The 12,933-nt window shown below is 35.8% G+C and overlaps 1 protein-coding gene across 2 annotated transcripts in view; it reads right to left on the bottom strand.

Moving 5' to 3' along the window:
• LOC136247033 (IgGFc-binding protein-like) overlaps window positions 1-12,933 on the bottom strand; it is an 80,984-nt gene that overhangs the window by 1,058 nt on the left and 66,993 nt on the right. For both annotated transcript variants that reach the window (XM_066038629.1, XM_066038628.1), the window contains 2 exons: window positions 8,583-8,714; window positions 509-979 (listed from right to left, as the gene is read on the bottom strand). In XM_066038629.1, coding sequence (XP_065894701.1) covers window positions 509-979; window positions 8,583-8,714 — 603 coding nt within the window. The remainder of the gene's footprint in view (window positions 1-508; window positions 980-8,582; window positions 8,715-12,933) is intronic.

The raw sequence follows: 12,933 nt of genomic DNA, 5'->3' as shown, positions 1-12,933 counted from the left end.
TACTACAACATAATTACAGCATGTAATCTAAAAACAATTTTGTACAAATGATGCTTTCTGCAGTCTTGGGTATCCTGCTAGCTTAAATTTTGTTAACATAAAGGTTGACATAATGTAAGCATTGTAGTTACACAACAGAGATTTATATATTACATACATATTATACTGTAAGGTTGACATTATGCATGCATATAGTATTTTCTATTCACCATTATACATTAATTTCAATCACTTAGTTTGAGGAAGACTAAATGGAGGAAAAATAGCAACACAATGATACAGTGATCCCTTGATTATCTGGCCATTGATTATCCGAATTTTCAGTTATCTGAGCTATGGATTGACTGTTCTATTAGAGTATTTTACCTAAAGTGCGTGTTCTATTAGAGTATTTGTACATGACTATATAAATGAAAGGGGTTATTTTATCCGAACTTTTCAATTATCTGAATACCCTAAGGACCCAATGAGTTCGAACAACAGAGGGAGCACTGTACTAATATCATACCCATTAGTCCATGTGAGCTATGGAGCTCATCATAATCAATACTCCAATCCACATTTAGGTGATTCTTGTGGAATGTGACATCGAATTTGGCACGCGGCTTGCTGTACATTACATGTAGGATAGGATTTCCATGTTGTTTTTGAACTGTGTCAGTAAATTTTGCAGTGCCATGTTCAGTAAAAACTACTTTTTTGACCATTGCAGCCTTGAAGCTTCCCTGACCAACTACAACTACTTCCTGATTAACAGAGTCAAAGACTATCGCATTAGATTGATTCACATTTTGTGGAATGACTGCTAATTTTCCTATCCAAGTAGCTTCACTGGTATCACCTTCAGTATCCACAAACAAAGCATTTATGACAAAGTTTTCATTATAGACCAAATTGAATGCCAACCCAGAGTATCCTTGAATTGAGTAACAGAGGACTTCTGCAGATAACAGTGGCACAGTGAAATGTGGATCTCCCTCTGTTGAGAAACACTTACCATAAGAGTATATACACATACCACTTAGTTCACTTTACAGCACTATACAATGTATTCAAACTACTTGCAAAAGAATACTTTGTATGGATTAATACTGTGACTGCTCTATTAAAGTATCTTGACCTTGAATGCTCTATTAAAGCATCTCAAACTATTGATGCTATTGAACTAGGGTAGCTATAGATAAATTTAGCTAGCCCTCCATGTTTTCTTACAGGGCCTTTTGCCCTCCCCATCCATTTTCTCCGCCGCTCTAGCACTTTACCCACAACTGTTCAGGACTACACACTTAGCCCTCAGCCCTGTGGTCCTCAAGTTTTAGATGTATAAAGATATTGTTGGTTACTAATTAATATAAATATGTGTTTGCCCATAGTTGGTACTGAATAGCAAAATAGATAAACTGAAATTTATTAACGATGCCTCGTTACTTTCTATACAAGATGTATATCATTCGATTGCAGCCTTAGATGGTGATAATTTTTACTCTAATTTTAAATCTGTCATAATGTAATAAAGTGTTTGTACAATGCTACATTTTGATAAGTAGATTCTAGTTGATACAAAATGATCTAATACAAGTTTTAAATGGTTGTTGAAGTAAATATGCATTATAGTGATTTAAACCACAACAGGATGAAACAGTCAACTTTCCTTGGCTATTTACAGTTATCTAAATCCTGTAGAACCCTTGTTTATGTCTAAATAGATCCCTGTCTCTGGGGCGATACAAGACACAGCTATTACATACATGTCTGTAACACTGGAAATAAATGGGCATTTAACTGGATAGTAAGTGCCACTACAAGCTACAGGGAGGTGAATTGGGCTTGTTTCTACTACTGAACACTACATTTCTTGTGTCACAAGGGTATAACAAGAAGCAGTGAAGTACAACAAGAAGTTGTAGCCTAAATAAGCTATACATCGAAACACAGAATTTAAAAACCTCAGACTCCATTGTACACAATGACAATACAGGTTACCACATTTTGCAGAACCCTGTGTTCTGACATCTAACTATTGTGCAAAAGGTGTGTGGGTGTGATAGGCTTTTAAATTTACACAATAATATTATAATTGCAATTAATTATAAGTGTGCATTCATTCACTGTAAAAAAATGAAGTATGTCTGACACACCAAAAATGTCGCAACACACACACACACACACAAACACACACACACTATTTTCAAGTGTGTGTTTTCTACATTTTTTGGTGTGTCAGACACACTTTACGAGTGTCTGACATACTTCATTTTTTTTACAGTTGTTTGAGTATGTCACTGTCATACAATGTCACATGATGTTTACCGTTGCATTTAGTGATTCATAATAATGATATGTACATGTGTATACAGGCCAAATAGAATTCTTTGGCATTAGAGTCACCAAGTTGCAATTTTACTGATCAGGCCATATAATGGCTGGAATCAGAATTATAAGTGTAAAACACTTGCTTTCAAAGCATGCTTTTCTAGAAGATCTGGAAGAGTAGCCAAACTTGCAACATTTGACAGTGTCTTCAGACAGAAATTGGCAACTTCAGCTATGGTATTTGATGACTGTTTTAGTAGAGTATTTTTAGTCATTGGAGTGAATTGATCTGTAAATTTCAACCAGCAAAACCTGCTATGGCTACTGCTATATTGAACATAGTGCTTACATCAGCCTTGAGTCATGTGAATTGAGTATAGCACAAAGTATCATAAACTTCCAGGTCAAATTTTAGGGCAAGTTTTCCAAAATAATTATACTCTTAGGACTATGATGTATACTCAAAGGGTAATACACCTTTGGTTGCTTCAAATATGGAATGGTTCTGTGATACTAATAGATTTATAATTGTGTGGGTGGTATTTTATGGGTAGTATAGTTTTTGGTTTATATAGTCCTGTTAACATTAGAATTTAAAGTTCTGTTACAGTGAAAATTTTAGATGTATATATACTGCAAATTTGCAAAAATATTAATCCAATAAAGCATACAAAGCAAAATTTTTGTGTAAAAATGACACAATATGAAAACAATGTGTACAGAACACTTGTTCTAAATGAACTAAAGTTATGAAAGAAAACCCTGAGTGTGTTGTTTTTGGAAGTTTATGATGTCTCGCACTCTCTATATACTCAGTTAGTTTTTACCTGAGATTGGTATGTATGTTGATTTTGTACAAAGGATGAGTTGCCTTTGTAAAATGGTGACACACTGATTTGCAACATATCAAACTAAAACATTGAATTTTACAGTGCTTCTGTTGATTCAACGCTTGCTGTGTTTCAGTGTTTCTGTTTAGTTATTAATTACAGTTTCTGCTTCATCTATACACTAAGATGGGCTTAAGAAGTTGAACATATTCCTAAGTTGTTTAAATTCTTGTATATGTAGCAGGCTAACTTACCTCTTAATAATTTGTATGACTTTGGTAGCAGAGTGGGCTTGAGCCATTTAAATAACACATTATATACGCATATATTACGCATATACGCATATATAGCTTGTTGTGAAAATTGTGACCAGATCTGTGAAAAGGGATCCAATCGTATTTGCAAACTTTTAAGTTTGACTAACCATGTCTCCTCTTGTGTTTATCGTCAGCCATAGGGGTATACTGTTACCAAATTTGTTACAATATCCACAAAGTAATTATATGGGCTGTCAACTATGTGCAGTTGGAAACGCTATAAGATCCCTTTTGCAGATCCAATTATTGAGATAATACTCAAGTGCTGGTTGTTTTCTTATAGTACATATAGTCACTATTTCCTGACTGTTGTATTGCAGTATTGTATGTGACCTCTATTAGAGCACCCAATCTTACACTGATGTATTAGTCAGGTTCACTATGTCAAAAAATACACTTTCGCTCAAAGTTTATGGAGATTAGCAAACCTATATATTTTTGGAAAGCTTAGAGCATGAGGAATCTGAAAATCAATGTTTACATTTGCACAGATTCCTGCAAGGTCAGCATTTTTTTAATTTCAAAGTGACAGCTAATAAAATAAGAAAATTCTAATATATCAAGTTAAATTTGACATAAAAGTTTAATAAATGAACTCAACAAATTCTCTGGTGACATTTTTACACCTCTTTTCATTAGAGGTGAGACATTTAATCATGAACAATTGAAAGTTTTTACAAAGGGAATAGAAGAACGTCTATTAGCTATACTGCAATAATTCAGGAATAATTTATCATGAAAAGATTTAATGAATATTCTGGATTATTTGGAGTATAACTGGTGCAAAGTATAACTAGTGAAAAGTATAATAATGGCTTCTACTAAAACAGTTCAAACCTAAAAAAAGCCAAAAATTTAGATACTCTAATAGAGCAGTCGCTTAAAGGAAGTCAACTTTTGAGTGCATTTTTTTGCTAATATGTTTACATATGTTTAGCATAATTAGCACTAGATGAATTTTGAAAGAATTTTCATTTTAAAAGTAAATGGAATTAGCTCTCTTCTAAAAGGGAAGTTTCTTTTTTACATAAACAATGAATTCACCATGATCACCAAGAGCAATTTTATGCACATGCACCAACAAGTTAAAATTGATACATGATCTTGAAAATTAGTATCCACTGTTACCTAACTGTTATCCAATGTAAATTTCTTTTCCAGTGACAGAATGATTACCATCTTTAAATAAGCCATTGTCGATGGAGTGATTCTTATCCAGAAGATGACAAAAATCTAGCTAAGATGCTTTTAATGGCAGGCTTACAAGTAACTGCTCCATGCTAAAATGCTGGTGCTATTGCAACGATTTACCTTGCACAGAACTGTGTTTGTGTGGTACAGATGCACAAGTGACGGAGATTTATACACACAAGTAGAAGGAAAAATGAAAATTTTTGAAGTTGGATTACGATCAAAAAAGTGAAGAAACAAGGGAATTGCTAAAAAGTAGTGAAAGAAGAGAGGTTGCCTTAACATCTACAGATATACTAGTGGACCTATACTTCATTCAGTCTATAACCATGACTGAATTAGGGATTAAATGTCCACTGCAGCATATAGGCAACCTCTCTTGTTCACTACTGTATAGACTGAAATATAGGGATTAAATGTGGGACTAACATAATTATGACTGGTGAACCCGCGCATATACTGCATCAAAGAAAGAAGGGCACTTGGAAAACCTTACACCTGGACACATGCCCCAAGCCCCCAACTATCAATTTTGTAGCAAGCCATTACGATTCATTTTCAGCTATGCTTTTCACATTACACAGCATTGCAAACAAAGAACAGCGTGCGAAGTGTCTCCACTATCAATCATATTGCTATGGATAAAACCGGCGATAAGCTAACACAGCCACAGTTGAGCCGTATCACATTATGTAGTGTAAATTGACACCTTGCATTGTCAGTGAAGAGAACTGGAACACAAAGGAGGACAAAGGCAAGCCCATGATGTGTGTATTGTATGTACTGTGGTTGGAAAAATCAAGCCCATATGTCAAATTATGCTTGGCTGTCAGTCAGTCAGTCAGCGTAAAATTCTGTTGAATAGAAAAACTTTAAAATGCTATATAAATTTTGTTGGAAGAGTTTGGGGTGAGTCTAAAGACATTTTTGAGCTTGGCTGTGCCTAGCCAATGTTGCAAAGCTGTCATGAAGGGAAATTGAGACTGGTTTTAGGGTGATATTTTGACCTGGAAAAGCTCAATTCTGCATGATCCCTAGTATATAATACTATCATACTGTATATAATACATCGAAAATGACAACAGTGACAGTGTTGATCATGATGATTGTTAGGTTCATATCTTTGAATTAACTGTAATAGACATAAGGTTCATATCTTTGAATTAACTGTAATAGATATAAATATATGTACATGTACATACGTACATAACCATGATGTCTTTATACATAGCTGTACCCTACATCTCAGTGTTAATAATTCACTTATTCACTTTGTTTCATGCAATAACTATTTGCCAAATGAATTGCTTTTAAGTTTCTTAGCATTTTAGAGGCTATTAATGGTTCTATATGGGTGTGAGAACATAGAAATAGTGTTTGTTGCAATTTTCTGTCAATAAGAGGCTGATGTATGGAGAAATTTGCACCATATGGACTGCTATTTTCAAACTACTAATTAACTAACATGTAGGTATCTGTTTAAATGTAAGCATTGATCTCCATGTTCTAAGCTTTCTAATAATAATTATGTAGGCCCATAAATTTTGAGCAAAGTTATTTGACATAGTAAACTATGTCAATGCATGCCACCAACTGGTACGTGCAAAAGTGCTCTTGGATCTAGTCAGGGTGAAGTCATAGTTGCCAATTGCTAATTAACAAAGTTTCTTTTAAGAGAGAATATGTGACCAGATTTGCAAAAAGGTACCTTTTTCACACACAAAATTTGACACATTTTTTTGAACTTTAAAGCTTGATAACTTTTGATAATGGCATATAATTGCTTGAAACTTTCAAAGCATGTAGCTACAGTATCTGGCTACATTTTGATACTATAAGAACAAGTTAATCAGTATAAGGAGTCAAGTGTTACACCATTTTGTTTGCTGGCATATCAAATGTGTGGAAAAGGTACCTTTTCGCAAATCCGGTCACATATTTTATGCAAATTACAATTATTCTTTCAAACCTAGTATTAGCTAATCTCCTGAAATTTATGTCTAACATAAGCACACTAGCTAGGAGTTTCATAAAAGTGACTGCTACATTAGCAATATAGACTCAAAGTTGACTGCTTTATTAGGGTATGTGACTGTTCTATTAGAGTAACTCAATTTTTCTGCTGTTTTTAGGCTTGAACTGTTTCAGTGAAAGCCAAACTTATACATTGCTCCAGTTATACATAGATTTCATTAAATTAATCTGGAATATTCCACAATTCTTTTCACTTAGAACTGTTCTTGAGTTATTGCAGCATAATGGATGCTCTTCCATTCAGTTTGTAAAAAGTTCTAATTATTTTTGATTAACTATCACCTCTAATAAATAGAGATGTAAAAATGTCACCAGAGAATTTGTTGAGTTTATTGATGAACTTTTATGTCAAATTTAAATTGATATATCGGGAATTTCTTACTTTATTGGCTTCCATTTTGAAATTTAAAAATGCTGACCTTGCAGGAATCTGTGCAAATGTAAACATTAATTTTCAGATTTCTCATGCTCTAAGCTTTCCAAAAATGTATAGGTTTGCTAATCTCCATAAACTTTGAACAAAAGTACATAGTGAACCTGACTATATATGTGACCGGATTTCACATAACAAGGCTTCCACACACACAAAATCAAACTTACGATTTTACCAGAAATGGATTGCTGGTCTAATACACTATCATATTTCACATGGTACTTCCTTCAGCACTGACAAGTCTGGTTTCTGTAGCAGCTTTCTTCTGACCCTGTCAAAGCCACGAGTGTGAGATTGGCACCATTAAATGGCCATGGCGTTGTGATAATGGTGTGTAGTGAGCTGGGACTTCACAGAGAGCTCGCCAATAGTGTTCTCAGTCAATTTGGAGTAATTTGAGGGCCATGGAGGGCCATGGAGAGCCCAAACTTGGCCTCTGGATTCCAATCGTCTTCTTACTCCATTTTATACCCGTATATTAAGACCACCGTCCACCCCCACCCTCCCACCCTATTACTACCATCTGTGATATTATTACCCGCTCGACAAAAGCTGCTCAAAACAGGGCAAATTTTGGGTATCAGAAATGTATACACCCACTCAGTGATAGCTAGTGAACAGATGAACAATTGGTGCAAATTTTGTTTGCACAGCTGTAGGCACTGGGAAGTTATTACACCATGATTCCTTAAAATCGCCATATCTCCTAACAAAGCTTTGTGCGTCGAAGCTTTGTTTTGTCAAATTCAGTCACATATAGTGAGTCAACAAACAACATAAATTCAATCACAAGATAAAACGTGTTCATCATTATTTTTTTCTACCATTTGACATGTGCAATACAGTATATACCATTTTTACTTAATCATCGGCTGACATGCACAACATATGTAATTGTGACTGGATTTTGTGAAAAGAGGTCTTACATACACATCCCATTTACCAACTTTGATAACTCCTAACTTTGGTTTGGAAAAGGCTATTGACTTGAACTATAGTCAGTAGTGGGCACCAATATTGCTTAGTGGATGGAAAAGTTTTCAGTGTAATAAAATAATGGTTATTGAGCACTGAGTTATGATCTTCCAAGTTCATACAATTGGATGTGCGGAAGACTCGTTTTTACAACTCCAGTCCCAGTCATGACCAGACCAAAAATGTACCTTACACACATTTTACCACCAGCAATCTAAGTGCTATAACAAATCATTCCTTGCACTGATTAAGGTTTTCAATTATTTAGTCAAACACTGTTACAGTAGCTTATTTCTAGAATAATTCAGACAATGAAGTGCAATTATAAGAATGAGTCAGTTTTTGTGCATAGCTTTTTGCAACCCACTCATTATGTGAAAGCTATTCAAGAGTGTAAAACTAGTGAACTTTATCTTGCTCTTACAGTAGTTTAACACGAGAACATTGGCCATGCTCAAAAGAAGTCAACATGGTAGACAGTTCACTCACCAATCAATCCACATGCTGAAATACAATCGATTCCATCATTGAATGACTGCCCTCCCAGATTGCAGCATTCAGAAGCACTACTAGCTCGGATAGCAATGCTGGTGTCATCGCAAAGTTCACTATGATGGCATCCTATAGTGGTAAAAATGCAAACTTCTTACAATTTGCTATATATGTACCACTTTCACACCTCAGATCAACAGATCAAAGGAAAGTCAGTGCATACAGTATATCACATAATACAGCACTGGCCCAAAATGTTAACAAGATATATGCACTGCCGTATTGAAATATACACACTGGTACAAGTACGTAATTAGGAAGAGCGTATATTTCGTTAACTCGAGACATTGCACACTTAATAGTAGTGCTCATATTTCCAGAAATCATTAGATTTCTTTGATGATATACTGTTATCTCTCTTGTCATATATGTGACCATATTTTGGGAAACCATACATTTGGGCTCAAGCAAAATTTGCAGAAATTCTCAATCGAACATTTCAGAGATTTTTTAAAATAGATATTTTTTGTATATTTTGATAAAGCTACTATTAAGCCTTCTTGCTGTGAAATGTCACACCCATAGCTTTTTTATTCTAGGAGATATCAAGACTCACGGTAGTGAGGCGCGCGGCCAAGAAACTACAAAGCGCACGCCCAATTAAAAGACGCGCGGCCACTACTGTGAGTTATTTACGTGTAGGGACGGTTTCGCAATATTAGCCCTAAATTACGCAACATCTCTCAATAGGTTTGTATTGCGTTACGTATTAAAAAAAATCTTTTTTCGTAGTAGTAGTAGTATTATTATTTTTTTATTATTATAGTAGTAGGAGTAGTTTTCTTGCGACCGGTATTAAACGCGTATTTAGACATATTTCGCTTTATTTCTCAACGTTGTGTGACACCTAGCGTCACCTTATACAAGTCAACTTCCTCATGTTTGTACAGTTCATCTAGCACTGACATTATCTAATCCTGGTTTGTTCATACGCGTATTTTCTTCGATCAAACCTCTAATCCCTACAATAACTTTTAAAGATACGATGTGGATACAAGCCCTAATGTCTGATAAACAAGTTGTAAAAGCGTGTAGAACCATAAGTTCCCTAGGGAAGGTGTTTTAAGCAGAAATCTTTTAAACTCCATTTAGTGCCACGCCTCATGCGTGTGTTGATAATTGGCAGATGTCTTATAAACAAAGTGTGAAAGCGTCACGAACGTAGTGTCACTAGAGAAGGTGTTCCAAGCATAATTCTTGTTGCCACACCACACATGGTGTATTGTGTGTTCTGGTGGTGCTCAAACCAGCTTGCTACATAACATTACCAACCCTAACAGCAAGTAGTCACTCCCATTGTGGCTTTCGTCATGCATGTCATTTGATTAATACACGTTACATATTTAACAAAATGTATTACAGTAATTGTTTGTGACATTAACAATAAAATTCTGACAATAAAATGGGATATAATGGAAACTGTCTAAGCCGGTCACCTTCAGGCCAAGATTTCTTGGCCTTAATAGGCAGGTGGCTGCTTTAGACAGGTAAATTAGTGTATAAACTTCCCACGGGAATTTAAAGCTGGTCTTTTTAAAGAGGTGGCCTTTCTGTACAGGTGGCCACTAAGACAGGTTCCACTGTAGTTATTCCCATCGCAACTGTACGCCTCATCCTGGAAATTCAGAAGATTGTAATCAACTGAGATATAATGCCAAGATCTTATCAGGCTTCATTGTCAACATACACTTGACAATTGAGAACTAAAGAACACACATAACATTATATAATTCTTCTGTCTATATAAATTACTCCCCCGAACCTTGATCTTTATGTATGTACCACTGCTAGTGAGAGAACCGCATGCTATGACCAAGTACCCTGTACCTGTAAAATTGACAGGACATTAAATACAATACAGCTAAAAATCTGTCACTTTTTACGCAAATGACAGATTTGGGGATCTGAAAATTCATCACACCCTTGAGGTAATACAAAAATTTCTTAGTATACACACAGACTGACCTGAAGATCCACAACGTCCTTGCAGTCCACGTACACTTGACAATTGAGAACTAAAGAACACACAACATTATAAATTCCTTGTCTACTTACCCCCCCTGAACCTTGATCTTAGTTGCCAAGTTTAGAGCAGGTTATGTATGTAGCACTGCTGACCTGAAGATCCACAACGTCCTTGATGTTACTACAGTCCACGCACACTTGGTGTACAGTCCATGTACACTTGACAATTGAGAACTAAAGAACGCACAAAATTATAAAATTCCTTTGTCTACTTACCCCCCGAACCTTGATCTTAGTTGCCAAGTTTAGAACAGGTTATGTATGTAGCACTTCTGACCTGAAGATCCACAACGTCCTTGATGTTACTATAGTCCATGCACTCTTGGTGTACAGTCCATGTACACTTGACAATTGAGAACTAAAGAACACACAAAAATTATAAAATTCCTTTGTCTACTTAGGCCACTTCAACTTAATTTCATGTTTCTTGGGCCCGACCGACCCATTTAATTTCTTGGAACAATGTTTATGTTAACTTTTAAGATCACGTTTTTGGTCACGTGAGTGGAAGGAAATGGCATCAATGTATTGCTGGCCTTCCGTATCAGTAAAGCATGGAGCGGATTTGGTTATTGCAAGAAAAACTTGGCAATTTTTACTTTTTGTTGTAAAATAACTTGGCACATGAAGCTATTTACTTTTTTGGGTGTTGATATAATACTGCATTAAAGTATGTATTATTCTTTTGCATGGTTATATATATATACTGTGAATGGCATGTTTAGTTTTAGTTTAAGTTTAGAAAATAATATTTTTATTTTTATTTTGCCTACCTACCGACCCTATGTTTACCTATCTTTTGCCCGAGAAACATTAATTCAAGTTGATGTGGCCTTACCCCCCGAACCTTGATCATAGTTGCCAAGTTTAGAGCAGCTCTAGACAAGTTATGTATGTAGTACTGCTAGTAAGAGAACCGCATGCTATAAGCAAGTACCCTGTACCTGTAAAATTGACAGGTGGGCATTAAATACAATACAGCTAAAAATCTGTCACTTTTTACGTAAATGACAGATTTGGGGAGTTCATCACATTTTGAGGTAATACAAAATTTGAGGACCTGAAAATTCATCACACCCTTGAGGCAATACGTTTGAGGATTCACAAGTTGGCCCAGCAGTGACCTTACTACACAGTGTCCTGATTAGACAGGTTTCACTGTACATAAATACCAGTATGCAATGTGAAAGAGTATTTTTTGTACAAGCATCATGTAGATTACTTTACTTCTTCCACCTAGTTCCAGGACTTCTAAATTGGCACTACAGTGACAATACTGAAAGCTGTTTGGTCTGTACGAGTACACCTTGTTGACAATCCATCCATGAGATATAATTTCAAGCGGGAAAATATTGGTACTTGCTGCTACTCAACTTGGTACCATCACAGAAACTTTCAGCTTGGTCTCAGTGAACTTGCACTAGTCAGTGCAGACGTCTGACAGACTAAAAACCAATCGCATACACGCGGTCAATCAGTGTGAATACATGTGGCACTTTATACATTATAGCCTCATTTTTTTTCACTCCTCCTTTCGTTACTGAACCTCCACTCCTCTTTTCGTTACTGAACCTCCACGAAGAGCTGAGGACATCAGACTGAATGATCAGTATTCTCGCCGGCGACTCTTTAATATCCACTCGACGTTCTTCTTCAAGCGGTGTAGACTCTACGTATCTTAGTTTCAAATCAGTTAAGTACGCTTCGCCACTCCATTGAAATCCAGTATATTTAGTAGTATTCAGTCCTCTCAAGACATGGACTGCCATCAATAATTACTGTAAACCGCATATCACGTGTTTTCACTTGAGGTGTTACGGCAGGGACTTTCCAAGAGATTTCCCTAAATAGGTCACGTGATCATTGTCAGTCAAGTGGAACTTGTTCTTGGTTATGGCTGTACAATGCGGTACTCGTACTTTAATGTATTTTAGTGTTTAATAATATTATACTTCTCCCTCAAGACATGGACTGCCATGAATAATAATATAAATCGCGTATCAAGTGTCATTCACTTTTCACTTGAAGTGTTACTGTGCAGGGTCTTTTCAAGGGATATCCCCTAAATAGGTCACGTGATAATTGTCAGTCAGGTGGAACTTATTTATTAATGCACCATGGAGCTTGTGTTGTGGCTTTCATTAATTGATCATTATGCACATACCATGGTGCAACAAAGTTTGTAACAAATTGCTGGAATGTGGTTCGTGGTTTGCTGGTATTAGCTTGTGCTGTGGCTTTCAACTTTTGTAACAGATTGCTT

Source organism: Dysidea avara, chromosome 2 (genome assembly GCF_963678975.1).
Source record: "Dysidea avara chromosome 2, odDysAvar1.4, whole genome shotgun sequence".
Taxonomy (NCBI): domain Eukaryota; kingdom Metazoa; phylum Porifera; class Demospongiae; order Dictyoceratida; family Dysideidae; genus Dysidea; species Dysidea avara.
Note: the sequence above shows the minus strand (reverse complement) of the source record. Positions and strands in the feature narration are given on the sequence as shown.